The 24713-nt window shown below is 47.2% G+C and overlaps 2 protein-coding genes across 4 annotated transcripts in view; one reads left to right on the forward strand and one right to left on the reverse strand.

Annotated features, from left to right (window-relative positions):
• The first annotated feature begins 2653 nt into the window (after positions 1 to 2653).
• On the forward strand, positions 2654 to 11433 carry LOC308572150 (acetylgalactosaminyl-O-glycosyl-glycoprotein beta-1,3-N-acetylglucosaminyltransferase-like). 2 transcript variants are annotated; one of them, XM_081168086.1, is made up of 3 exons: positions 2654 to 2873; positions 7308 to 7858; positions 10041 to 11433. In XM_081168086.1, the coding sequence occupies exons 1-3, from the start codon at positions 2830 to 2832 to the stop codon at positions 10466 to 10468; spliced, it is 1023 nt and encodes a 340-aa protein (XP_081024212.1). In that variant the 5' UTR covers positions 2654 to 2829; the 3' UTR covers positions 10469 to 11433. The 2 variants fall into 2 exon arrangements, with proteins under 2 accessions (XP_081024212.1, XP_081024213.1); XM_081168087.1 differs by having other exon boundaries at positions 2656 to 2877.
• SRRT (serrate, RNA effector molecule) overlaps positions 11401 to 24713 on the reverse strand; it is a 36637-nt gene continuing 23324 nt past the window's right edge. For both annotated transcript variants that reach the window (XM_081167800.1, XM_081167801.1), the window contains exons 12-20: positions 23856 to 23934; positions 21980 to 22171; positions 19236 to 19406; positions 17567 to 17720; positions 15319 to 15512; positions 13805 to 13955; positions 12778 to 12867; positions 11838 to 11934; positions 11401 to 11687 (exon numbers count right to left, since the gene is read on the reverse strand). In XM_081167800.1, coding sequence (XP_081023926.1) covers positions 11612 to 11687; positions 11838 to 11934; positions 12778 to 12867; positions 13805 to 13955; positions 15319 to 15512; positions 17567 to 17720; positions 19236 to 19406; positions 21980 to 22171; positions 23856 to 23934 — 1204 coding nt within the window. In that variant the 3' untranslated portion in view covers positions 11401 to 11611. The remainder of the gene's footprint in view (positions 11688 to 11837; positions 11935 to 12777; positions 12868 to 13804; positions 13956 to 15318; positions 15513 to 17566; positions 17721 to 19235; positions 19407 to 21979; positions 22172 to 23855; positions 23935 to 24713) is intronic.

The following is a 24713-nucleotide window of genomic DNA, read 5'->3' on the forward strand; positions in this document are numbered from 1 at the left end:
AAAACAAAACAAAAACAATAAAAAAATCAAACAATTTCATCATCCCATCTTTCATTCACTTATTTCCACGACCTCCTCACACCTCCCTTTTTGTATTCCACTTCTGTTAATTATTTCAGCAATTCCTTTCCATCTTCCTCTGTTTTCTATCCTATAATTATCTTAACACATTCTAACCTTATTTTTTTCCTTTAATACTCTATTAATCTATTTATACTTAATTCCTTATAACATTTCTACTAAAGCCATTTAACTTCATTCCAACATTTTTCTAACATTCATTAATTTTACAGTATTTCTGTAAATAGTCTTTAAACTTTTTCCAATCTTCTTCCACCGACTCTTCTCCCTGGTCTCGGATTCTGCCAGTCATTTCCGCCAATTCCATGTAGTCTATCACCTTCATCTGCCATTCTTCCCGGGTGGGTAAATCTTGTGTCTCCCAGTACTTCACCATGAGTATTCTTGCTGCTGTTGTTGCATACATAAAAAAAAGTTCTATCCTTTTTTGGCACCAATTGGCCGACCATGCCCAGGAGAAAGGCCTCTGGTTTCTTCAGGAAGGTATATTTAAATACCTTTTTCATTTCATTATAAATCATCTCCCAGAATGTCTTAATCCTTGGGCATGTCCACCAAAGGTGAAAGAATGTGCCTTCAGTCTTGTTACATTTCCAACATTTATTGTCGGGCAAATGATAAATTTTTGCAAGCTTGACTGGTGTCATGTACCACCTATAAATCATTTTCATTAAATTTTCTCTTAAGGCATTACATGCCGTGAATTTCATACCTGTGGTCCATAACTGTTCCCAGTCGGCCATCATTATTTCTTTCACAATTTTTTTCTTTTTTAACTAAATAACTCCGTATGTGATTTACAGAAATCCATTAACAGTTATGTACAGAAATCCGACACCTTCTTAAATGATATTTACAAGGCCAAAATAATAATGACAACACACACTACTCAATATCCCAAGGGGACCAAAGTTCTCGCAGTAAGTCCGAGAGAATAACTCTCTGTGTATATTTGCAGATGGAAATCTGACGAAAGAGAGAGCCGGATTTCAATCTCTGTTTCGTAAATCTTCTTCTGGTCGGCGTGAAACGGAACTGTGCAATGGCAATTCGGTGCTTAACCAAATAGACCAGCTCCAACCTTGAGAAGGCGCTTTGCTCTTTTAGAAAATACACTTCTCTGTATTCCTCGGGAAGTGATGGACTGCCCACAAGTTATGAGAGAGGACGGAAAGCATTTATTCACTTTCTCCAAGCTGTGCATAATTTTACAAGCTCCTCTTCCTCTTGTTGTAAACAAAATCTGCCCTTTCCCCCTTATGGGGTATCCAAGAGCCCGTACAGAGTCCTTACGTAGGTTCCCTGTTGGTAGGAGAAGATAGCAGAGGCCAAGCAGAGAAGTTTGAGAAGCAAAGCAGCTAGTAAGCCTGATATTTATTGATCTGTTGCAACAGGGTGCTCCCCTCACACGCAGGAGGACGGAGGAGGACCCAGAATAAAGGTGTGCCCGCCCTTATATACACATTTTAAATTCCGTGCCCTGGAGCTCAAGACTACCCCTCCATACATCATACATACATCACAGAAGGGGTGTAGCTCAAGACCAACCCCCAGACACATCATACCTATATCACAGAAAAGGCGGTCTACAACAGAAATCTGAGCGCGTTGTTTAGCTCCTGTCTGGCAGGTTACCTGTTAATGGTCACTTGATTGGATATCCTGGGGAGCCTGGCCAGTCTTTTGAAATGATAAATACTTAGTTCCTGAGCAAGGTCACAGGTTCACACCCTATTCATATCTTAAATGTGCCCTTAAGACAGGATTTGTGAAGGAAAAAGACAATGGGGAGGTTTTCCACTTTGACCTTGCAGAGAAATAATTGAGGTCATTTTGTTCAGGACTCTTTTTCTGTGGGGTTTTCAGACACGTGGTTTATATATTTATGTACGTGTTTGCATTTATTACACATGTAAGACCTTAATATTCTTATCACACTCTAAACCACTGTTTCCCAATTTTGGGTCTCCAGTTGTTTTCAGACTACAACTCCCATCATCCCACTGGAAACACACAGTTTAGGCATAATTTTTTCCTGCAATAGCCAAAGTCCCTAAGTTCTTACACCATAGAGACCATTGCAGGTTTTTCAAGGTTTTATATTTCTATGTTGCTGCTGCTGCGAATATATTCCTACGACACATAAATAATATTTTATTTTACAAATAAAATAAATTAACAAGACAATCTCCAGATTTGCCAGTCTTGGCTTGGAAATGACGCTTCTGCCGTATGAGTCACAAAGGAATGCTAAATCATAAAACGTGTGGAGTTTCTGGTCTGTGTTGAAATATCAAATTATGTGTCATTTTATCCATTACCGCTCTATTAGAGTGAGCGGGCCCAAGATATTCCATAACACTAATTCTGGATGGCAAACAATACCTTATTTAGTCATATGCTGCCGTTTCTGTCAAAAAACCAGATTCCAAAACCTCACCCCATCTTGCATGACCTTAATTTCTTTATTTCATCATCATTATTATTATTGAATAGGACATGCCTATTTTCATTGCATAAATGTTGGCGGTTATGTCGTGCGTAGCCATTTCAATGAGATTTCCCTAATAAAAATTGCAATGACTATTTGAGGGGCCAGGATCACACCACACGCACCCTCCCCCCAAATCCCTCTGGCGATATATCTGCATTGCGATAATCCAGGGCTTTGCATGTTGACGCACCGCGACGGCTCAAGCCAGGCCTGATCTTTGCAGGATTGGGCCCTGTTTGCTGCCCTCAACAAAGATGGCTGCCCTGAAGTTCAGGGAGGTGCTGCTTGCTGCTGGCAGGTAGGTAGGTAGGTAGGTAGGTAGAGGGGGAGTGGGGGGGGCTTTTGGGGGCAGGAGTGGGGTGCAGAGACAAAGTAAGGGGTGCAATTCTTGCAGGGGCTTCCCTGTCCCCAGCTTTTGCCAAAGCGGGTCTGACGAAGAGGTTAGGCCCCTGGACCGCTTTGCAGGGACGTCGTGGGCTTGGTTTAACTCTGGCAACTTTGCAGAAGCAACCGATTTATCAGGGGAAGCCGTTCCCTGCTTCATTTCCTCTCTCAAGAAGCCTTCCTCTACGCAGATATTTTTTTATCTCACCCCTGACCGCATCTCGTTGGGTTTGAGATGGTTTGTACACATGCAATGAAATCTGGGTTCCTGTTGGCAGAAATGACTGGCAGAATCCGAGACCAGGGAGAAGAGTCGGTGGAAGAAGATTGGGGGAAAATTTATAAAGACTATTTGCAGAAATACTGTAAAATTAATGAATGTTAAAGAGATGTTGGATTGAAAACAAGCGGTATTGGTAAAAAGATTAACAAGAGTATGTAAATATGGATTGATAATGGTGGAAAATATATATTTATAATAGGTTAAGATGTTGAGCAAGGATAAATGATAGAGGGTAAGGACTTGCTGAACTAAATATCTGAACTGGAATACAAAAAGGGAGCTGTGAGGAGGTCAGGAAACTTGTAAATGAAGTATAAGATATGAAAATATTTCTTTCTTTCTTTCTTTTCCCCCCTTCTATTTAACTGTTTTCTATTTTGCATTTTTCATGTGTTTTGTTTTTGTATACTTGTAGCTCTTTTCCCCCTTATTAGGGTTATCCTTTGTTCTTATTTTTTATGTTTAAACTTTGAAACTCTTTATTGTTTGTAAAATTTTAATAAATATTACTTTAAAAAACAACAACTGGGTTCCTGAAAGCAATCACAGATATGTGCGTGAGATGGAGAGATAAATTTCTTCAGGGTGCATCCCAGGAAGAGATTTCACAATGAAATAAATGCTCTCCATCCCGCTGCTTTGGACGCTCAAGATGTACCTTTCTAGGACTGTGCATATATCTGCGGTTGTAAAGTTGTTTTGAACTGTTTTTAATACTGGGTTTCCATTGCTGCCCTCTGCCCCCGGGACCGTAAAACACGTCAAAGGAATCTAACAATGCAAACATCAACAGTAAAAACGTATATAAAACAATCTCGGGTTGAAGCGAGGCAGCCAGCCAGCAATTTCAAACCCAATAAAAGATTTAACAACCTCAGAAATCCCTTCCTAACATTTGCGCTCTCTCTCTCTCTCTCTCTCTCTCTCTCTCTCTCTATATATATATATATATATATAATTTTTACCAACCACCAAAACACAAACAGTGAAACCCCCCAGGCGGTTGATACATTGGGTATAAATATTCAATAATATACATATTCAATAATATACATATTCAATAATATTCAATAATATATTCAAATTAACCATATGTACACTTCTATATACCTTAACTCTCCTCCCTCCACAAGGTTTATTTAACTTTTAACATTTTAATTGCCCCCAATTGTTCAAACCTACTCAAATAATTCAATATCTTCTCAAACCAATCCTCCTCTTTCTCACTGACCTTAAGCCCTTTCATTCTATATATCTTCACAGTCAGGTATTCTAAAATTATAATATGATTCACTTTATTCCTCCATTGGTTCACCCCTAGCTCTTCTGCATTTTACCAATTACTCGCTATAACCCGACTGGCTGCAGTAATTGGTCGGTCTCTTTTAATGCAATTTCTTTTTTTCTTTTTAAAATATTTTTATTGGTTTTTAACATACAAAATTATAAAGCATACCCCACAATTTATCACAAATACATTCTTATTGGACTTCCATCAGCACCTCTGATAATCCTCCATCTTAATCACTTCTTACGCATTTCCTAACTTAATATTGCCTTTACATTCTTAACATATCACATCTCCTTCTCCATTTTTGCAATATTTCTAATATTATTCCTCACAGAACTTCTTGCAAACCTACAAACGTCATCTGGTTGTCACAAATACTTTTCAAATACTGCGTAAATTTACTCCAGTCCTCGGTAAACTTCTGGTCCCGCCGGTTTCGGATCCTTCCCGTTACCGTAGTTTGTCAAGTTCCGCATAGTCCATTAATTTCATCCTCCATTCTTCCATCGTTGGTAAGTCTTCTTGCTTCCATTTTTGGGCCAATAACATTCTTGCTGCTGTTACTGCATATAGAAAAAGCTTACATTGCTTTCTATTTATATCGTTTCCAACAATACCCAAGAGAAATCCTTCTGGTTTCTTTATAAATGTATCTTTTATTGCAATTTCCATCAACTGGTTCAGGTCCTCCGCTCTGGAGCAGGAGAAATCAAGCTTGCTCCATTTTCCGTGTGACAGCGCTTTAGATATTTGAAGTTGGCCATCACATCCCCTCTCAGTCTCTAAAGATACCCAGCTCCTTCAACCATTCCTCACAAGGTTCAGTTTCTGGGCTCTTGATCATCTCGGTCGCCTTCTTCTGCCCACCTTCCAGCTTGTCCATGTCCTCCTTAAATTGGGGTGCCCAGAACCGGACACAAGACTCCAGGTGGGGTCTGACCAGGGCAGAATACGGTAGGATTATGACTTCCCTTGTTCTGGACAGCTGTGGATGCAGCCTAGACCAGTACTGGGTTTTTCGGCTGTAGAATATTCCTCAGCCAAAAGACCCGGTGGAACGTTTTCACCTGGCGCCTAAAAATAAATAACGGAGGCGCCAGGCAAACATCCCTGGGAAGAGCATTCCTTCTTCCCCAAATGCTTTTTTAATTAATTTTCCATTTTGTTGTTGTTGAGGTGTATAATAAAGTGCCAGGCAAACACGTTCCTTTTCAACCAGGGTGATCCGGTTGACATCCTATGCCCTTTGAAAATGTGGTGTTTTGGCGAGGGGGGTGGCTATTGGCTTTTGTTTCCATAAGGTATTTTGTGTGTTTTTTTATTAGGTGTCTTGGTTTTATTTTGTGAACAGCCCTGAGACCCCCAGGTATAGGGTGGTATATAAATTCAATTAATAATAATCATCATCATCATCTTATCATGGCAAAATGGAAGAGTAATGAAATCCCCTCTATACAAGATCGGATCCAAAAGCTGACAGAATATGCCGAATTAGACGGTCTATCAGAAAAAAACAAAGAATAAATCAAAACAGGAATTTGTCTCAAAATGGGAGGTTTTCAAAGAATATCTGAAATATAAATATAGTAGTTTAAACTCTGCTGCAGCATTCGAGGAACTTCAGTAATAGTTGCAAGGTTGTTATAAGCATTAAGGTATATTAAGAAAAGGTTTAATTATGATAAAAGCATGTATTGGCAATAAGTAATACGAAATTGAAAATAAATAATAATAATAATAATAATAATAATAATAATAATAATAATAATAATAATAATAATAATAATAATAATAATTTATTATTTATACCCCGCCCATCTGGCTGGGTTTCCTCAGCCACTCTGGGCGGCTTCCAAAAGAATATTAAAATACTGTGATACATCAAACATTAAAAGCTTCCCTAAATAGGGCTGCCTTCAGATGTCTTCTAAAAGTCTGGTAGTTGTTGTTCTCTTTGACATCTGGTGGGAGGGTGTTCCACAGGGAGGGTGCCACCACTGAGAAGGCCCTCTGCCTGGTTCCCTGTAACCTCACTTCTCGCAGTGAGGGAACTGCCAGAAGGCCCTCGGTGCTGGACTTCAGTGTCCGGGCAGAATGATGGGGGTGGAGACGCTCCTTCAGGTATACTGGACCGAGGGCGTTTAGGGCTTTAAAGGTCAGCACCAACACTTTGAATTGTGCTCGGAAACGTACTGGGAGCCAGTGTAGGTCTTTCAAGACCGGTGTTATGTGGTCTCGGCGGCCGCTCCCAGTCACCAGTCTAGCTGCCGCATTCTGGATTAGTTGTAGTTTCCGGGTCACCTTCCAAGGTAGCCCCACGTAGAGCGCATTGCAGTAGTCCAAGCGGGAGATAACCAGAGCGTGCACCACTCTGGACGGACAGTCTGTGGGCAGGTAGGGTCTCATCCTGCTCACCAGATGGAGCTGGTAGACACCTGCCCTGGACACGGATTTAACCTGTGCCTCCATGACAGCTGTGAGTCCAAAATGACTCCCAGGCTGCGCACCTGGTCCTTCAGGGGCACAGTTACCCCAAAAATGGAATAGACGGGATTTTGGGTCTTTAGTGTGAAGACCAATTTATGTTTTATCGTTTGTTAAGAAAATTACGTGTCTATGGTTATTCCTGTGTGAAATTTGGTATTTGTGTTTTCTCTTTTCCTGTTGTATCAATAATAATAATAATAATAATAATAATAATAATAATAATAATAGCAGGTCCTTGTGGTCCCACGAAACTAAGTATTGAAGAATGGTTTCCCGGCTCTCTGCAGGCTTCCTCAACTCCCCTTCCGAAGGACCCTCCACCTGGGGGTCGCAGTGGGGCTCCTGGTCTCCGCCATCCTGTACATCGGCCTGAGCCACTGGGAGAACGTCTTCGCCCGCCGCAGGTCCGTCGTCCTTCAGATGGGCAGCTGCCGCTTCCAGCTGGACCTCGGCGTCCACCTCGCCCTGTACCCGCACCTGCAGCGATATCGTTGCCGGGAGCTGGTCTCTGAGGACGCCTGGTGCCGCGGCCCCTGGCCTGCCCCATTGCTCCTCCTGGCCATCAAGTCGCACCCGGCGTCCTGGGAAAGGAGAGCTGCTCTGCGCCGCACCTGGGCCCAGCAGAAGCCGATGGACGGCTTCTTCCTCCAGCCTGTCTTCCTGGTGGCCACAGCCTCCGAAGAGAGCCTGGCGCAGGCGCTGCTACAGGAAATCCAAGTGTTCAGCGACATCCTGTGGTGGGACTTTGGGGAGTCGCCCCGAAACCAGTCCCTGAAGGAGCGCTGCTTGCTCCAATGGGTCCACAACCACTGCCAGGGGGTGGCCTATGTCTTCAAAGGTGAGTGGGTGCAGGTGAAGTTGGGGCATAGCTGAAAATAAGGTACCAGCAGCCGCGAAAATAAGGGATCAGCAGCCAAAATAAGGGATTTTCGGAGCACATGTATGTTCGACTTCTGAGCCCCTCCGAGCCAAAGGCAGAAAGCCCAGCCAGCAGCCAAAGGAAGCCTCAAGCGGTGGTTCCCACAGCGCAGCAACCCGGCAAAGGGGATGCAGCAAGGAAAACCACCGTCGCCTCTCCGCTGGGAAGCACTGAGCAAAGGCGAGTCCCCAGGCAAGGCGGCCGATTTGATTGGCACAAGGCATGCAGGCTCCACCCCCCAGTCGTTCTCAGACTCCTTATTGGGTGAGCAACGCAGCCAAGCAACACAGCTGGAGCCTCCCTCCTCCCTGGCCGGCAGGGAGGGAGGGAGAGGAGCTGCTTCCTTTGAAACCCGGGAAATTTAAGGGACATCATCAAGAAGGGACAGCAGCGGGACACAGCGCTGGGATGAGGGACTGTCCCGCCAAATAAGGGTCGGTTGACAGCTATGGGTTGGGGGGGTGAGGAGGGGCCACACACCTGTTTCTTTCGGGGTTTGGTCTTTTCTTTCAGTGGAGAATCCTGAAAATTGTAGCATAGGGACTATGGTGGACGCTTGGGTTGTGAACGCGATCCGTGCAGGAGGCACGTTCGCGACCGGTGGCACATGTGGGTTGCGATTCGGCGCTTCTGCGCATAGCGTGATTTAGTGCTTCTGCACATGCGTGACTGACGAACTCCCTTTTTTCCTTTGGGGGTATTGTGCATTTACCCTTATCCAGTTATTGATGCAGAAGAGGAACATTGTGAAAAGCTACAGGGAACCAGGCAGAGGGCCTTCTCGGTGGTGGCGCCCTCCCTGTGGAACGCCCTCCCTTCATATGTCAAAGAGATAAACAACTACCAGACTTTTAGAAGACATCTGAAGGCGGCCCTCTTTAGGGAAGCTTTTAATGTTTAATAGGTTACTGTTATGTATCTGAGTATATTTCAGTTACTGTATTTTAGTGTTTTGTTGGAAGCCGCCCAGAGTAGCTGGGGAAACCCAGCCAGATGGGCGGGGTATAAATAAATTATTATTATTATTATTATTATTATTATTAGCCGGTTTCTGATTTGATCCCGGAATGTCCCTGAAGTGTAGGTGGTTTGCCACGAGGCAGGACACCAGAGATAACAGCAAGAACCTAGTAAATATACGGACTATTTGGAAAGTAATTGTAATGAACCGATTACGCTAGTAGTACTGCAAGAAGTTTTGCAAGGAGGGCTATCTGAAATACTGCAATACTACCTGACATTTAGAAGACATCTGAAGGCAGCCCTGTTCAGGGAGGTTTTTAATGTTTGTTTAACTAAAATGTTTAGCTAAATGTTTAACTAAAATACAATAACCTATTAAACATTAAAAGCTTCCCTGAACAGGGCTGCCTTCAGATGTGTTCTAAAAGTCTGGTAGTTGTTTATTTCCTTGACACCTGATGGGAGGGCGTTCCACAGGGGGGAGCCACCACCGAGAAGGCCCTCTGCCTGGTTCCCTGTGATGTCACTTCTCACAGGGAGGGAACCGCCAGAAGGCCCTCGGAGCTGGACCTCAGTGTCCGGGCAGAACGATGGGGGTGGAGACGGTCCTTTAGGTACACTGGGCCTTTGAGGCTGTTTAGGGCTTTCAAGAGGACACGGGTGGCGCTGTGGGTTAAACCACAGAGCCTAGGACTTGCTGATCAGAAGGTTGGCAGTTCAAATCCCACAACGGGGTGAGCTCCCGTTGCTCGGTCCCTGCTCCTGCCAACCTAGCAGTTCAAAAGCACATCAAAGTGAAAGTAGATAAATAGGTACCACTCCGGCAGGAAAGTAAACGGCATTTCCGTGCGCTGCTCTGGTTTGCCAGAAGCGGCTTAGTCCTGCTGGCCACATGACCCAGAAGCTGTACGCCGTCGCCCTCAGCCAATAAAGCGAGATGAGCGCTGCAACCCCAGAGTCGGCCACGACTGGACCTAATGGTCAGGGGTCCCTTTACCCCTTTACCTAGGGCTTTCAAGGTCAGCACTAACACTTTGAATGGTACGATGTTAAAGAATTCCAAATAAAACAATACCCCAGTGGTAGGAACTGTGCTAACGGGAAACCGAGCGCTAACCCTTATGTCCTGCCGTTGCAGCGAACGACGACATCTTTGTGAACCCCTATGAGCTGACGCAGTACCTTAAGGAGCTCCCCAGAGCCTCCAACTTCATCCACGGTAACCTGGCCAACGAGGAGCCCGTCGTGAGGACGGGGGATGCCGCGGTGCCCTGCCTCCTCTACCCGCTGGAACACTACCCGCCGTTCATCGCGGGGGGAACCATCCTGCCTGGAGCCTTGATCCCGGAGCTCTACCAAGTCTCCCTGCAGCTGCCCGTCTTCCCTCTCGACGAGCCGTATTTGGGGTTCCTGGCCTTGGCGGCCGGCATCACCCTTCGCCATGAGGGGCGCTTCCAGGTGCGGGGGGTCGCCAAGGACGAGCCCGAAGCGTACAAGGAGTCCCTGACCGTCCACGGGGTCTCGATGGAGAGGATGGAGGAAGTGTGGAAGGAGCTCTGGGACTGAGCCCAAAGTTTTAGGCGACCCCCAAGGGGATGGGACTTGAATTAGGTACATACCCCTGTTTCATGGTTTGGGCTCAGGTGTCTAGGGTGCGCCCCATGCCCCACGGAGGGGCTGGCCGGTTTAATAGCCTTCTTGTTCAGAGTTCTTTAAAGTTACCCGGGTTGAACGGTGGTGTTGCGACAGCCCAGAAGCCTCCCTTCGCTCCTCAGAGTGGACTTGGAGCAGATAGAATCCAGGAATCATCCATTTTGGTCCCATTCCCCCCCTCCTGATGGTGGAGGGGGGCTGGGTTCAATTTTGCACTGCTGCAAGTGCCTGCTCCTGGTGAGGAACGGGCCCCTGCTGCCGAAGCAGCAAGATTTAACCCCTGATCGACAGGCGCAGGTTCAAATCCTGCTCAGTTTGGCTGCGGGTTTGTGTGTCCCGTCTTCCAAGCTGCAAATGTCACAAAGCAGGAACCACAACAGGCAGGTCCAGAGTTTTCCTCCCATCGCTAGGCAGTCCCTGTCAGAGGTGACGCCTGCTTGCCCCCAAAACAGGCTCATCTTTTCCTGCCTGCCCAGTACCACTCGCTGGAGCAGCTCGGATAGATAAAACCCTAACAGGAAGAAGCTCTTTGCAAGAGCTGATCTTTCCTCAGGGACAGCTTGGAAGCCCCCTCCTCTTTTCAGGCTCCACAGCCCTCGCAAGGGATTTTGGGGTGGGGTGGGGCTGGTGACCCGTCAAATCAGGCAACATCACGATGGACAGGTGGGTTGCCCCCATTCCCCGCGTCAAAGTTGGCCTTACGAGATTCGGCTCCCAGAGCCAAAAAAGGGCTCCCCCAGCCAACTCCTACCTTAAGGGGGGGGGAGTCAATTTTTGCAGAACCCCAGAATTAAAAGGGCGATATGGGCGACCCAACTAAACCCAGGAACGCCACCTCGAAACGGTTTTCAAACAGGGACGTTTATTGAAATCTCGTTGGAAAAGTTAACATGAATACCCATAAAAGGACACAGCATTTGGGCGGGTGGAAGAGAGACTAACACACGGGTGGGCCGGGCGGGGGGCAAGCAGGATTGAGCGGCTTCATTTTTTAAAAAAAAAAAAGCTGGGAGGGGGGGCAGAACTGAAACCCAACTTGGCAGGACGACTCCCGGCTCAAAAGAAATCGACGTCTTCTGGGGCGTCCAAGTCTCGGTACTCCACTATGGCCCGTGGGTCACCTCGCACCATCCTGCGGAGAGAATTGGGGGTGAGATGGGGGCGCTGGGGCCCGGCTGCGCTCTCTCTGACCCCCCTGTAAGGCACAGCCCCACACCCCTCCACAATGGGTCTGCGGCGGCCCATCTCTGCTATTGCTTGAATTAGATACATGAACACCTACCTGTTGCGTGGTTTGTTCAGGTAGCCGCCCTGCCCTCGGAAGGTGTCGTAGTTCCCCCTGCCAGCGGCGTATGGGGTCGGCGGGTAAGGAGGGCCCCCTGCGAGAGATCAAAAGGGGGGGGGGGAGATCATCAGAAACTGACACACTGTGTTATTATTGGGGTGTCTTTGGAAGGTGCTGGGAGGGTTTTCGTTTCTGTTGTAGTTGATAAAGCTGTTTTAAGTACACATGTTATTAAACTGTTTGTTCCGAAACAAAAATTAATGTGTTTGTTTTTCATAAGAAAGAAAGAGGAGTCTGGCTGCACCAGGCCAATAATAATAATAATAATAATAATAATAATAATAATAATAATAAAATAAAAAATTTTATTTATACCCTGCCCTCCCCAGCCAAGACCGGGCTCAGGGCGGCTAACAACCAATAATAAAAACAAGTTGATTGAAATACAACTTAAAAAACAAGATTAAAATATAACGTTAAAACATTAAAATGCAGCCTCATCACAGGAGGAGAAAGGAAAAAAGAAAGGGGGGGAGTCAAATTGATTCTAAGCCAAAGGCCAGGTGGAACAACTAGTCCACCATCCTATCCTCCCAGGGGCCAACCATTTGCCCCAATGAGAAACCCACAATCAGGATTCGAACCCAAGAGCCACTCTCCGCTCTCGAGGTTTCCAAAAACTGGTAGTCAGCAGCACCGCTGCCTCTGAGCATGGAAGCAGATAGGAGCCATTGCAGCCCGTAGCTGTGAATAGCCCTCCCCTACACGAATTCGTCCAGTCCTCTTGTAAAGCCATCCCAGAAGACAGCCGTCATTGCCTGTGGAATAGCATGACTCCCCTGGACAAAGCCTGCTCCCGGGGCAACAGCGCTGCTTGCTCCCCGGTGCCCCCTTGTGGGGAGGCCTCGCCAGGGCTGCGCCAGGAGCTTTTACGTACCTCCGTATCCCAGGATGGGCAGGCGGGGCTGTCCGTAGGGCAACAATCCCTGGGGGGCCTGTGGAGGGTAGGGAAGCCCTGGAGCCAAGCCTGCAAGAGGAAGAGGGAAAGCGCTGTGGTTGCTGCGGGAGAGAAGCGGAAGGGACGCTTGGGGAGAGGAAGAGAGCCGCTGCGTCAGGCCAGGCCCCCCCCCCCGTAGTCCAGCACCTTGCTCTCACTGTGGTTTTTAAACCGCTTTGAGGTTTTTCCTTCCGAATATAGGAATAAACACCATATTTTTCGCTCCATAAGACGCACTTTTTCCCTCCTAAAAAGTAAGGGGAAATGTCTGTGCGTCTTATGGCGCGAATGTGTGGCTGATCGCTGGTTCCCTTTCTGCCGCCTTGCCCAGGCCACCATTGTTGAATGTTCTGCAGACGGAGGCTGCTTCTTTCCCCAGCGACATGTGACTGGCTGATTAGATTATCTGTCTGGAAACTGTGGAAATGGCTCCCTTTCCTTTCCTAAAGAAGTTGCAGAACTGTGAGTTGAACCCCATAAAAACAGGATTTTTTTCCCTTTGCAAAGTAAGCTCAACAGCTTTGAGCTGATCCTCAAAAAAGGGGGCTTTTCCCCTTTGCAAAAGAAGCTGCACAACTGTCAGCTGACCCCCCCAAAATGGGGCTTTCCCCCTTTACTCCTCTAAAAACTAGGTGTGTCTTATGCTCAGGTGCGTCTTATGGAGCGAAAAATACGGTACATTGTCAGTGGCAACACATCTGTCTCGAGAGACAACGGAGTGTGCCTCCGGAGGTGAAGCCAAACAGCTGGAGAATCGCAGCGCCTGCTGTGGCTGCAGAAACCGGCAACTCGTAACTGCTGCCTCCTGTGTTGTTTTTGCTGCATTAGGAACCCTGGAGTGACCTCTCCCAATATAAAAATATTGTGGGAAACAAGCACGATCTGAGTGTGTTCTCTTCTGAAAAGGACCCCTGCGCCCTGTGCATTTGCTGAGTCCCCTGGTTCTGCCTGTCCCTCTCTTCCTTACCTTGTCCTGGCGGCTGGTTGGGCTTGAGCTCGGGCAGTGCAGGCCTCTTGGCGTCCATGAGGAAGTTGTTGAAGAAGGACACCTCCTTCTTCACCTCCTCGATCTTCTCCGCATGCTTGTTGAAGATGTGCTTGCGCACAAACTCTGGGCCCTGAGAGAAGAACGAGAGCGATGGAATCGGGGAGTCCGAAAGGGAGTCCCTGAGCGTCATCTAGTCCAACCCCAATGCAGGAATCGCACCTGAAGAAACCCTGGCAGGTGGCCACCCAACTTCTCTTTATAAGCCTCCCTTCCGAGGGAGTCCGTTCCACTGTGAAACATCTCTCACTGTCAGAAAGTGCTTGCTAAGGTTAAATCAGAATATCTCCCTTCGTGCAATCGGAGTCCTTTGGTTCAGCAGCCTGCTCCATTTCTCGTGCATCAGCTCCATTTCTCGTGCATCAGCCTTCAGGTATTTGATGAGAAAGGCTCTCATTTCCCTCTCAGTCTCCTATTTTCCAGGCTAAACATCCCCACTCCTTCTTCCCAAGGCTTTCCAGACCCTTGATCATCTCAGTCGCCCTCCTCTGCACATCTTCCAGTTTCCATTGTAACTCGCTCTACGTGGGGCTGCCCTTGAGACTGACCCAGAAACTCCAGCGGGTGCAGAATGCCGCAGCAAGACTCCTTACAGGGTCCTTGCCACGGGATCACATTCACCCGGTGCTATACCAGCTGCACTGGCTCCCGGTGGAGTACAGGATCAGGTTCAAGGTGCTGGTTTTAACCTTTAACCTTTAAATGGCCTAGGACCCTCATACCTACAGGACCGCATCTTCTGGTATGTCCCATGGAGGACCTTAAAGTCTTCAAACAAAAACACCTTGGAGGTCCCGGGCCACAGGGAGGTTAGGCTGGCCTCAACCAGAGCCAGGGCTTTTTCGGCTGTGGCCCCAATCTGGTGGAACACTCTGCCACAAGAGACCAGGGCCCTGCGGGACTTGACATCTTTCCACAGGGCCTGCAAGACAGAGCTGTTCCACCAGGCCTTTGGCCAGGGCACAGTCTGACCCCCTCCTTTGGTAATCCTCACAGAACTCTAGCCCGGTGGCTGCCATCAATTTGATTTTGAATTGATTTGAGAATGAACTGATTTTAGAATGTCGTGTTACTTTTATTGTTGTTAGCCGCTCTGAGCCCGGCTTTGGCTGGGGAAGGCGGGATATAAATATAATTTTATTATTTTTATTATTATCAATAACCTCCTTAAATTCTGGCACCCAGAACTGGACACAGGACTCCAGGTGGGGTCTGACCAAGGCAGAATACAGCGGCACTATGACTTCCCTTGATTGGGACGCTAGACTTCTGTTGATGCAGCCTGGAATAGCACGAGCCTTTTTTGCTGCTGCATCATGCTGCAGGCTCGTGTTAAGCTGGTGGTCTGGAGAAGGAGGAGAGGGGCGTTTGTGCATGTGCATCAGGGAGCGTGGCCTTCCCCTCGGTCAGACTTGGAGCTGGGAAACCGGGCTCACCTTGAACTTCTTCCCGCTGAGGGGGCACAACCACTTGTCCTTCCCCAGCTCCTGGGTGTTGGCCGTGACGAACTTTTCCACCTCCTGCTCGGGGTCCTTCTTGCCCATCTTCTGGGCCTCCTCCTCTGAGAGGAACTCCCGGGCGCTGAACAAAGGGGTCAGCTTCTCCTCAAAGGTCTTCTGCCAGTCAGACACTGCAAAGGGAGGGCAAAGTGAGCTCGTGGGGCCTCCGAGAGAACAAGGATGCTGAATTGGATAGGCCATTTGAAAGTCAACTCTTATAGTACTGAAGTGAGCTGAGGAACCAGGAGTTCTGGGTACCAGTCCCTGGTCTCCTCACCCAAATGACTCTCTTTCTTCCCAGAAGCAGAGATGGTTATCCTCACCAAGGTCCAGTGCCGAGGGCCTTCTGGCAGTTCCCTCGCTACGGGAAGCCAAGTTACAGGGAACCAGGCAGAGGGCCTTCTCGGTGGTGGTGCCCGCCCTGTGGAACGCCCTCCCACCAGATGTCAAAGAGAACAACAACTACCAGACTTTTAGAAGGCATCTGAAGGTAGCCCTGTTTAGAGAAGCTTTTAATGCTTAATAGGTAATTGTATTTTAGCGTTCTGTTGGAAGCCGCCCAGAGTGGCTGGGGAAACCCAGCCAGATGGGCAGGGTATAAATAATAAATTATAATTATAATTATAATTATAATTATAATAATTATTATTATTATTAGTGTGTTGCTCCATAGCAGGGCAGAAGATTAAGTAGTGCAAGGGAGAAGGGGCATTAAAGAAAACCCAGGAAATTTTTCATCTTGCATTTAGTATCCTCACCGGCCACTAAGCGATAAAGCACACAGGAACAGACCTGCCAATGGCCTATCTTTTCAACATCCTGTTACCACAGTGGTCAACCAAATATCTGTGGGAAACCTGCAAGCAGGATTCCAACAAAAGAGCTGAATTGAATTTTATTATTTTGGTCACAGACCAGTTCCAACCCACATACAATATCAAGGAAGTCATAAAACACGACAGGGATACATTTGAATTTGCAATTAGGTATAACAGGGACAATACAGATATAGCAACAGTTAAATATATATATATATATATTAAAACAGTCAGTAACATATAACCTAAAATTATCATTTAAAATCTTAATCCTTATGATAGCACAGCTGGTTCCCTATGTTTTATGGCAATCGCACAGGATTTGGCTATCCTTAACGTGATCTCAGGATCCTTGTCCTCTACCAGGGATTTTAGACACTGAAGTTTGGATTCATTTGGAGATTTTTGCACAGCAGGGGTAATAAATACCGAGCGTCTATCCCCGTAGAAACGGCAGCATAACAAGACATGAGAGACAGTTTCTACCTCCATCAAGCCGCAGGGGCAGACTCATTCCGCCTATGGTTTACTCCCAAATCTGCCCTGCAATAAGGCAGATGCCAAAGTTCTTAACCTGAAGCACTGTTTCTGGGTTAGCGGAGTCTGTAACCTGAAGCGTATGTAACCTGAAGCATATGTAACCCGAGGTACCACTGTATTATCGTAAGGGAGCTGTGCCTGGAGGAAGAACTGTGAAGGGAGAGACTTCATCAGGCAAGGCCTCCTTCCACCTGCCTTGCTCCACCCTCCAGTCCCTGCTTCGCAATTTGTATCGTATTATTTTATGCTCTGTGGCATGCTGCTGTTTTATCGATTGTAGTTTAGAAATTATTTACAGTGGTAACCTCGGGTTACAGATGCTTCAGGTTACAGACGCTTCAGGTTACAGACTCCGCTAACCCAGAAATTGTACCTCAGGTTAAGAACTTTGCTTCAGGATGAGAACAGAAATTGTGCAGCGGCGGCGCAGCAGCAGCAGTGAGAGGCCCCATTAGCTAAAGTGGTGCTTCAGGTTAAGAACAGTTTCAGGTTAAGAACGGACCTCCGGAATGAATTAAGTTCTTAACCCGAGGTACCACTGTATTGTAATTGTTAAGAGTGGATCTCTGTTTAATTTTTATATGCTGATATGATTATTCCATACTATTCTAGCGATTGTTGAATGTTACTTTATTTGATGTAGGCTGCTTATTTTAAAGTTATGTTTTATTAGCACATTTTTGCATTGTGTTAGATTGTTATAAAGTGTGCATTCTTTGTTTCTTCAGCTTGTAAACCGCCTTGGGGTATTGTAAGATAGAAAGACGGTACACAAGTTAAAAGTGATGATGATGATTCTCTCTCTCACACACACACATGCCGCCCACCTTCTCCATGGGTGACCCGGTTGGGGGGGATGGGCCCCCGCACGTGGATGATCCCGCAGCGGTTGGGCATCTCGTCCTCGTTGACGTACTCCGAATTGTTGTAGTAGTCGACCGAGTGGACGATGCGCAGGTACAGAAGTAGCTTGTCAAGCACCTGGAGGGAAGGAAGTAAGGAAGTTGGCCCTGGGTGGGTGGGGGGTCTGCAAGGGAAGCCCACCGGGGGTGGAGGGGGAGGCCGAGCTCACAGCAGCCCCTGGAGTTTATGGATCTCTGGAATTGTACCCAGCAGAAACATTAAAGGGGCATCACAGATGCGGAAATTGCAATATCTGTAAATATGCACTCCAAAGTAAAGGAATTTGTCAATGAATAGACTGGTTTCAAGTTCCAGACTCAACATTTTAGTAATTGTAATACCAAGAACTGAGTATATGTATGGATGTGTCCGTGCAAGAAGCTGCACGTTGGAAAGAGTACCAGACCGATAAAATTACGCATAAATGAACATTGCTCACGAATCCACAATAAAATATTAGAAGCCTTGTTAGTAGAACACTACATACAACAGAAACACCAGGAAGATGATTTTGTATTTTTCATTATCTGGAAACCTAGAGTGGACTCATTCAATCGGAGAGATATCAATAGACTGTTATTACAAAAGAAGCCCGGTACATCCATTTAACTTAAGACCATGACCCCTATGGGTCTGAATAGCTACCAGGATTATACATCATTTCTTTAAGACCTCAAATTAAGCTCCAGCTGTCCTCTGAACTTTAGAACTCTATGCCTTTGAGAAGATCTAGGGATCTCATCTGCCCCTCTAAGTGCATATAAAAGGTAACAGGCTCACTTCCAAATTGAAAACACACAGGAAAGCTCAAGATACATGTTGATCTACCCACACGTAGGTGAGGAATCATATGATTATTTGCTGCCTTAGAGTTTTTAATTTGATTCAATACATGTGATTATTATTAATATTGATTGTTTTCAGTTATTATCCCTGAGAAATGTAGAAAATAACAGGATATATTTATCTGAAAGTCTTCAAACTTAAACGACCCTTTAAAAATTAGGTAAGGAACCAAATGTTATATAATACTGTTTTATAATTTATGATAATTTAGAATTTAAATGTATTTTCATGTAATATTTGATACTTTCAGCTGATGAAGGTGAATACATCGAAACAGGGCCCTGTAATGGCTTCTAATCCATAATTGATTTCTGACTTCTACTCTATGGTTGAAACTAAGACCTTCACGTCAAATCAGACTATGGACTAATATAAATTTATCTCTACTCATAAGCTCTTATCTCTAATTCTGTAACAAATTATTGTGTTATAGATATCTTTATGAGTTTAAGTTTGTAATCTCTGTTAGAGTTTGTAATCTCTATTTCAGTTTGTAATCCTTGTCAGAAGACATACCTTTGAATGGATCAGTTTTTGTTACTATTGATTATTGATTTGCGAGTAGGGACCACTCCCACTATTGAAACTCACATTGGCCAGTGTGTAAGACAGCACTGAGTTGGACGGACCCTGATGGTCTGACTTGGCCGGAGGCAGCTTCCTAGGTCCCCAGCTTCCCAAAAACTAAAGCTCTAGTCCTCCAACCTCCCCCATCCTCAAACCGAGCCGCTCTCACGCAAGAGTCACCTTGACAAGCTTCTCATCCCTCTCCACGTTGAGCTCAGCGGGGTTCCCTTCCTTGGGGGGCTCTTCGGAGGGCTCCCCGCTTTTGCCCAGCAGCTCCTCCTCCTCGGCGCTGACCTCTTCTATCAGGTAGTCCGTGATGTTCTTCAGGATGGGGTTCTGGGAAGGCAAGCTCTGGGGTGGCAGGGGGAGAGAGAGAGAGAGAGAGAGAGAGAGCGCTGTGAGCTTTGCTCCCAAGAGTAAGTGCCTCTCTAAAAGACAGAAGGCCAAGCCTTCCTTCCGACGGCTATGGGTCCAACTCTGTTAAAAACCAACGACCCATCGGTTGAGCCACTGTGTTTCTCTATGGGCAGACTTCCCCTGAGCTGGTGCCCACCAGCTGCTTTAGACTACAACTCCCTACAACTGGGAAGTGCGTGGAACAGGTCCTGGTGTTTCAATTTCTGGGAATGGAGTTGAGAGATGACCTAACCTGGAGAGAAAACAGCAAAGACCCGATGAAGAGAGCACAGCAGAGGTTATATTTTCTGAGAATCCTCCAGAAAAACAATCTCTCAAACGACCTGTTGGTGGCATTTTACCATTGTACTGTGGAGAGAGTGTATTAACCTATGGTCTGTGTGTGTGGTTTGGGAGCTGCACGGCCAGGGAGAAGGCAATGCTGTCCAGGGTTGTAAAAACTGCAGAGAGAATAATTGGGTGCGCTCTTCACACGTCGGATCAAATCTCCGCTTCCAGGTGCCATAAGAAAGCTGCAGAGATAGCGCAGGATAGTGCGCACCCCGGAAATGATCTCTTTCAGCTTCTGCCTTCTGGAAGAAGGTTACAGGGTTATAAAGACTAGGACTAGCCGCCTGAGAAACAGTTTCTACCCAACTGCGATTTTGGTTTTAAACGCAGTGTAAGGAGTCTCTATGGGATTATATTGTATTTAAAAATTGGGTATCAGAGTTTTTGGGGGGCTAACCAGCCTGGGATAGCAGGCTTGTTGGTTTTTGAATGTCTTATGTAGATTTTTCAATTTCATTGTTCTGTATGGGACAATGGCAATAAAGATTATCGTATCATATTGTAACTCCCATCAGCCATGCTAGCTGAAGCTGATGGGAAGTGTAGTCCAAAGCAGCGGGAGGAACACTAGCTCAGGGAAAGTGCGATAAGAACATAGGCGACTTCCTGCATCATATGTAGACATTCAGCTAAGAACCGGCTTCCGAGGTGAGCCGTTTTCATGGAGTCATAGAACTGGAAGGGACCTCCAGGGGTCATCTAGTCCAACCCCGGCAAGGCAGGCATTGCAGCTACTGTATTTTTCACTCCATAAGACGCACCAGACCATAAGATGCACCTAGTTTTTTGAGGGGGAAAGCAAGGGGAAAAGAATTCTGTGCAGAGCATGTTTTGCTCTTGGTTTTCTTGCTTTAAACCACGGGTGTCAAACACAAGGCCTGCGGGCCGAATCCGGCCCGCCAGACCTCGTCATGTGGCCCGTGTAGCTGCCAGTCTAGGGATTTGTTATCTCGGCAGTTTCCCGCGAAGCCGCCGCTTTTATCTCGCGATATTTGGAAAGCGCGCGGTTTCTTCCCCTCCTCCCCCGCCCACTCCGCTGGAAGCGCCGTGAGGCATTCGAAACCCGGCGCGACTCGGAAGCGGCGGCGCGATGCCCGTGGAGGAGAACGGCGGAGCCTTGTCCAAGTACTGTGTTTTATATATGGGTTATTTTGTGCTAGTTCTTAAGGCAGGCATATCCAAAGTCTGCTTTGGGGCCCAATTTGGCCCTCTGGCCGGTTTTATCAGGCCCCTGTGGCAGTTCATTCATTTATTGCTATCAAATCCTTTAAAAGGGTCATCCCCCAAAAAGCTCTTCAATCCTAAAAAAATCCTTTAAAAAAGCTCAACTTTGGTCGGCCCTCATGCATGTTCACTTCCATCAAATCTGGCCCTCTTTGAAAAATGTTTGGGCATCCCTGCTTTAAACCCTTCCGTCCCTCCTCCCGCTTTGATGAGAAGCCAGCAGAGAAAGAGCGATAGCTGCGCAGCGCCTCTTCTACTGGCTTCCCAGCAAAGTGGCAGGAGGGACAAAAGGGAGCCCTTAAAAAGAGAGCCAGTGTGGTGCAGTGGTTAAGAGCGGTAGCCTCGTAATCTGGGGAACCGGGTTCACGTCTCCGCTCCTCCACATGCAGCTGCTGGGTGACCTTGGGCCAGTCACACTTCTCTCTGAACTCTCTCAGCCCCACTCACCTCACAGAGTGTTTGTTGTGGGGCAGGAAGGGAAAGGAGAATGTTAGCCGCTTTGAGACTCCTTAAAGGGAGTGAAAGGCGGGATATCAAATCCAAACTCTTCTTCTTCTACAAGGGAGCGCTGAGCAGAGCCTGAAGAGGCTCTTGCTGGCTTTTCTGGGAGGTGTGGGAAGGGACAGAGGGCAGCCCGTCAGTCCCTTCTCCCACCTCCCAGAAAAGCCAGCAAGAGCCACACACACGCTCCGCGCGGCTCTTTAAAGGGAGCGCTGAGCAGAGCTTCCTGCCTGCATTCACTCCATAAGATGCAGACACATTTCCCCTTACTTTTTAGGAGGGAAAAAGTGCATCTTACGTAGCGAAAAATACGGTAAGTTTCTGGTTTTCACGTACAGCAGGCTCAATCCACTGGGCCATCTGAAGAGGCACAGAGAAATCCGAAGGGCAGAAAAACCCAAGGGCCGCGGGCGCCTCCCAGACAGTCCCCCCACCCCAGTCCCCGAACTGACCGAGACTTCAGAGGCAGGGCGGGCCTCCCCGGCCCCCCACAGCTGGGTGCGGTCATCCATCGTCTGGATCAGCTTGGCCGCCAGCTTGATGTCGTTGCGCAGGATCTGCTTGTGCTGCGTGATGCCGTTGACGTTCCTGACGCGCCGGGTCAGGTCACGGTTGACGCCGGGGCTCAGTTCGCATTCCCGCAGCTGGGGAGAGGGCGGAGGGCAGGGTCAACGCCAGAACAGCTCCCCAAACCTTGCTGAAACAGGGAGGGACACCCTCCCCGCTCCTGGCAGGCAGCTGTGTCCAGGCATCACATTTTAATAATAGCACGGCACACAGGCATTGTTTATCCTCTCTACCCCAGGGGGGAAAACCCCTACAGATCGGGATATACAATTTAAGAGGAGGATGAGGTGGGATTGGTCTCTCGCAGTTCCCAAACATTTGGGGGCCATCCTCGCCTCTGCTTCATCACCCCCCACTGCCCCCTACAAAAAGCATTACAGTCATACATCGGGTTACAGATGCTTCAGGTTGCATTTTTTTGGGTTGCGGACTGCCGAAACCCGGGAGTACCGGAACGGGTCACTTCCAGGTTTTGGCGGTCGCACATGCGTCAAAGCGCCGAATTGCAACCCGTGCGTGCGCAGACGCTGGTTGCGAACGCTGCAGGTTGCGAACGTGCATCCCACATGGATCATATTCACAACTCGAGTGTCCACTGTATTCAGAAAAGTGGTTTGCACGGCCTTTTCAAGAAGATAACAACGTGATACAGTTCAAAACAGGAAAGATTAACTGCAGATTTCATTCAAAATCCAGTTAAAACAATTCAGTTCATCAACAAAACAGATGAACTTGATTCCAGGGATACGAGCTTCTCAAAATTTGATTGGTCGTTTTGCACCTCCAGTGCCCTCCCCACTGCCCCCTCGCCTCTTAGGGTCCCTCTAGGACAGCCTTTCTCAACCTGTGGGCCCCCAATGTTGTTGAACTACAACTCCCATCACCCCTAGCTAGAAAGGCCAGAGTTCAGGGATGAAGGGAGTTGTAGTCTGTAGTGGTCAGGTGGGATTACTATGAGGAATTATAAAATATGCATCAAGCCATTGTGTCCGCTATGAAAGCATGGCGTTGACTGGGTTCGGTTCATTGACAATAATTTCTGATCAAATCCCACAAGCCTCTGCGTTTCTGGCCATTTTCTACGCCTGACAGGCATTCTGAAACACAGGCCAGTTGCTTCATCAGGCATCCTGGGTCATAAAAGATAGTAGGCAGTTTCTTTGATGTGATTTGTTAATCTTTAGATAGATCTTAAGGGCCAGGAAGTGTGTTCACAAAGAGATGGTAAATTCTACCCTTCCTTCCTTCCTGTTTATGACCACCGGGGTTGCTGAATGCATTCTTCCTTTTTAGTTCTGTTTTATTTACCCCAGAAGTATGCATGCTTAAATTATTAGTTTTTGTAGTTTAACTTTGTCCCCACGTGGGATTTTGAAATGCTCAGGGGAAATCTGATTGGTTCTTATGTACACTGTGTAAAAAGTTCTTTTGTGAATAAAACGACCTGGGCCAAGGGGTGGACAGGAATTATTATTATAACCACTCCTCCCAGAGTCTTGCTGGTCAAGCCTCGTGTGTATTTTATTCATCAGAGTCCAATCCTTCCTTGCTTTGGGAATGCCACAGCAGAGTTCATTCAAAACCCAGTTAAAACGATTCAGTTCACCAACAAAACAGATGAACTTGATTCCAGGGATACGAGCTTCTCAAAATTTGACAGTCGTTTTGCACCTCCAGTGCCCTCCCCACTGCCCCCTCGCCTCTTAGGGTCCCCTAGGGAATCCCCCTGCCTCCTGCCCCCTTTGGGAATCGCCCATTTACCCGAATGTTCTGGAGGTTCCAGCAGATCTCCTTGATGTTGACGCTGCGGTCAAAGGTCACCCAGCCTCTTCGGAAAAACCTGAAAAGGAGAAAGGTGTTCGGCTGCCCGGCTTTTCAAACACCCTCTCCCCCTCGCAGGCACATGAACACACACAAGCCTGACACACACACACCCTGCCTTTCCTCCAAGCCAGTTCACAAAGGGGTCTCTCGTTTCAGCCACACAACGGCCCTGCAAGGTAGACTAGATGCTGAGATGCAGCAACTGCCTTGCTTTTCTCTGTAGAAAGGACTTCTCGGCTGCCAAATTGCTGGCATGGTAGTTCCGGCCGGACAAAGGAACATTCTGCGCTGTTTAAAAGCGGATCTGCAATTGCTTAGCAGAAGAACCTCTTATAAAGGGCAGAAATGATGAGTAAGTTGTTCACAGCCACTCAGTTAAGGCTTACGGCTCCGCAGAGATTTGAAAATAGGGGAATTCTTCCCCCCACCCTCTAGAGAGCAGGCGGAGGAGGACCAGTGGATCTCCCAGGGATGTAAGCAGATCAGGAAGGATTTCTGACTCCCAACTATTTAACAACGGCACCAACTTAAATGACTCCCCCCACAACGCCTTCCGTATATTGCCAGAATGGAGAAAGCTTGGAGCAGCGGGGAGGATCTGTATTCCTTTTTAATCTCTGAGAGTTACCCAGCTGCAGTTAGTGGTTCTAGCAAAAAAACCAACTTGATGCCACACGCCTGAAGGACTGGACAAATTCTATCGAGAGGGCTGTCGATGGCTCTTAGCCACAATGGCTCTGCCTCCACAGCTGGAAGGCAGGAATGCTTCTGGGTTCCAGTTACTGGAAACCGCAG

This window comes from Podarcis bocagei (assembly GCF_964188305.1).
Source record: "Podarcis bocagei genome assembly, chromosome: 13".
NCBI classification, from domain to species: Eukaryota; Metazoa; Chordata; class Lepidosauria; order Squamata; family Lacertidae; genus Podarcis; species Podarcis bocagei.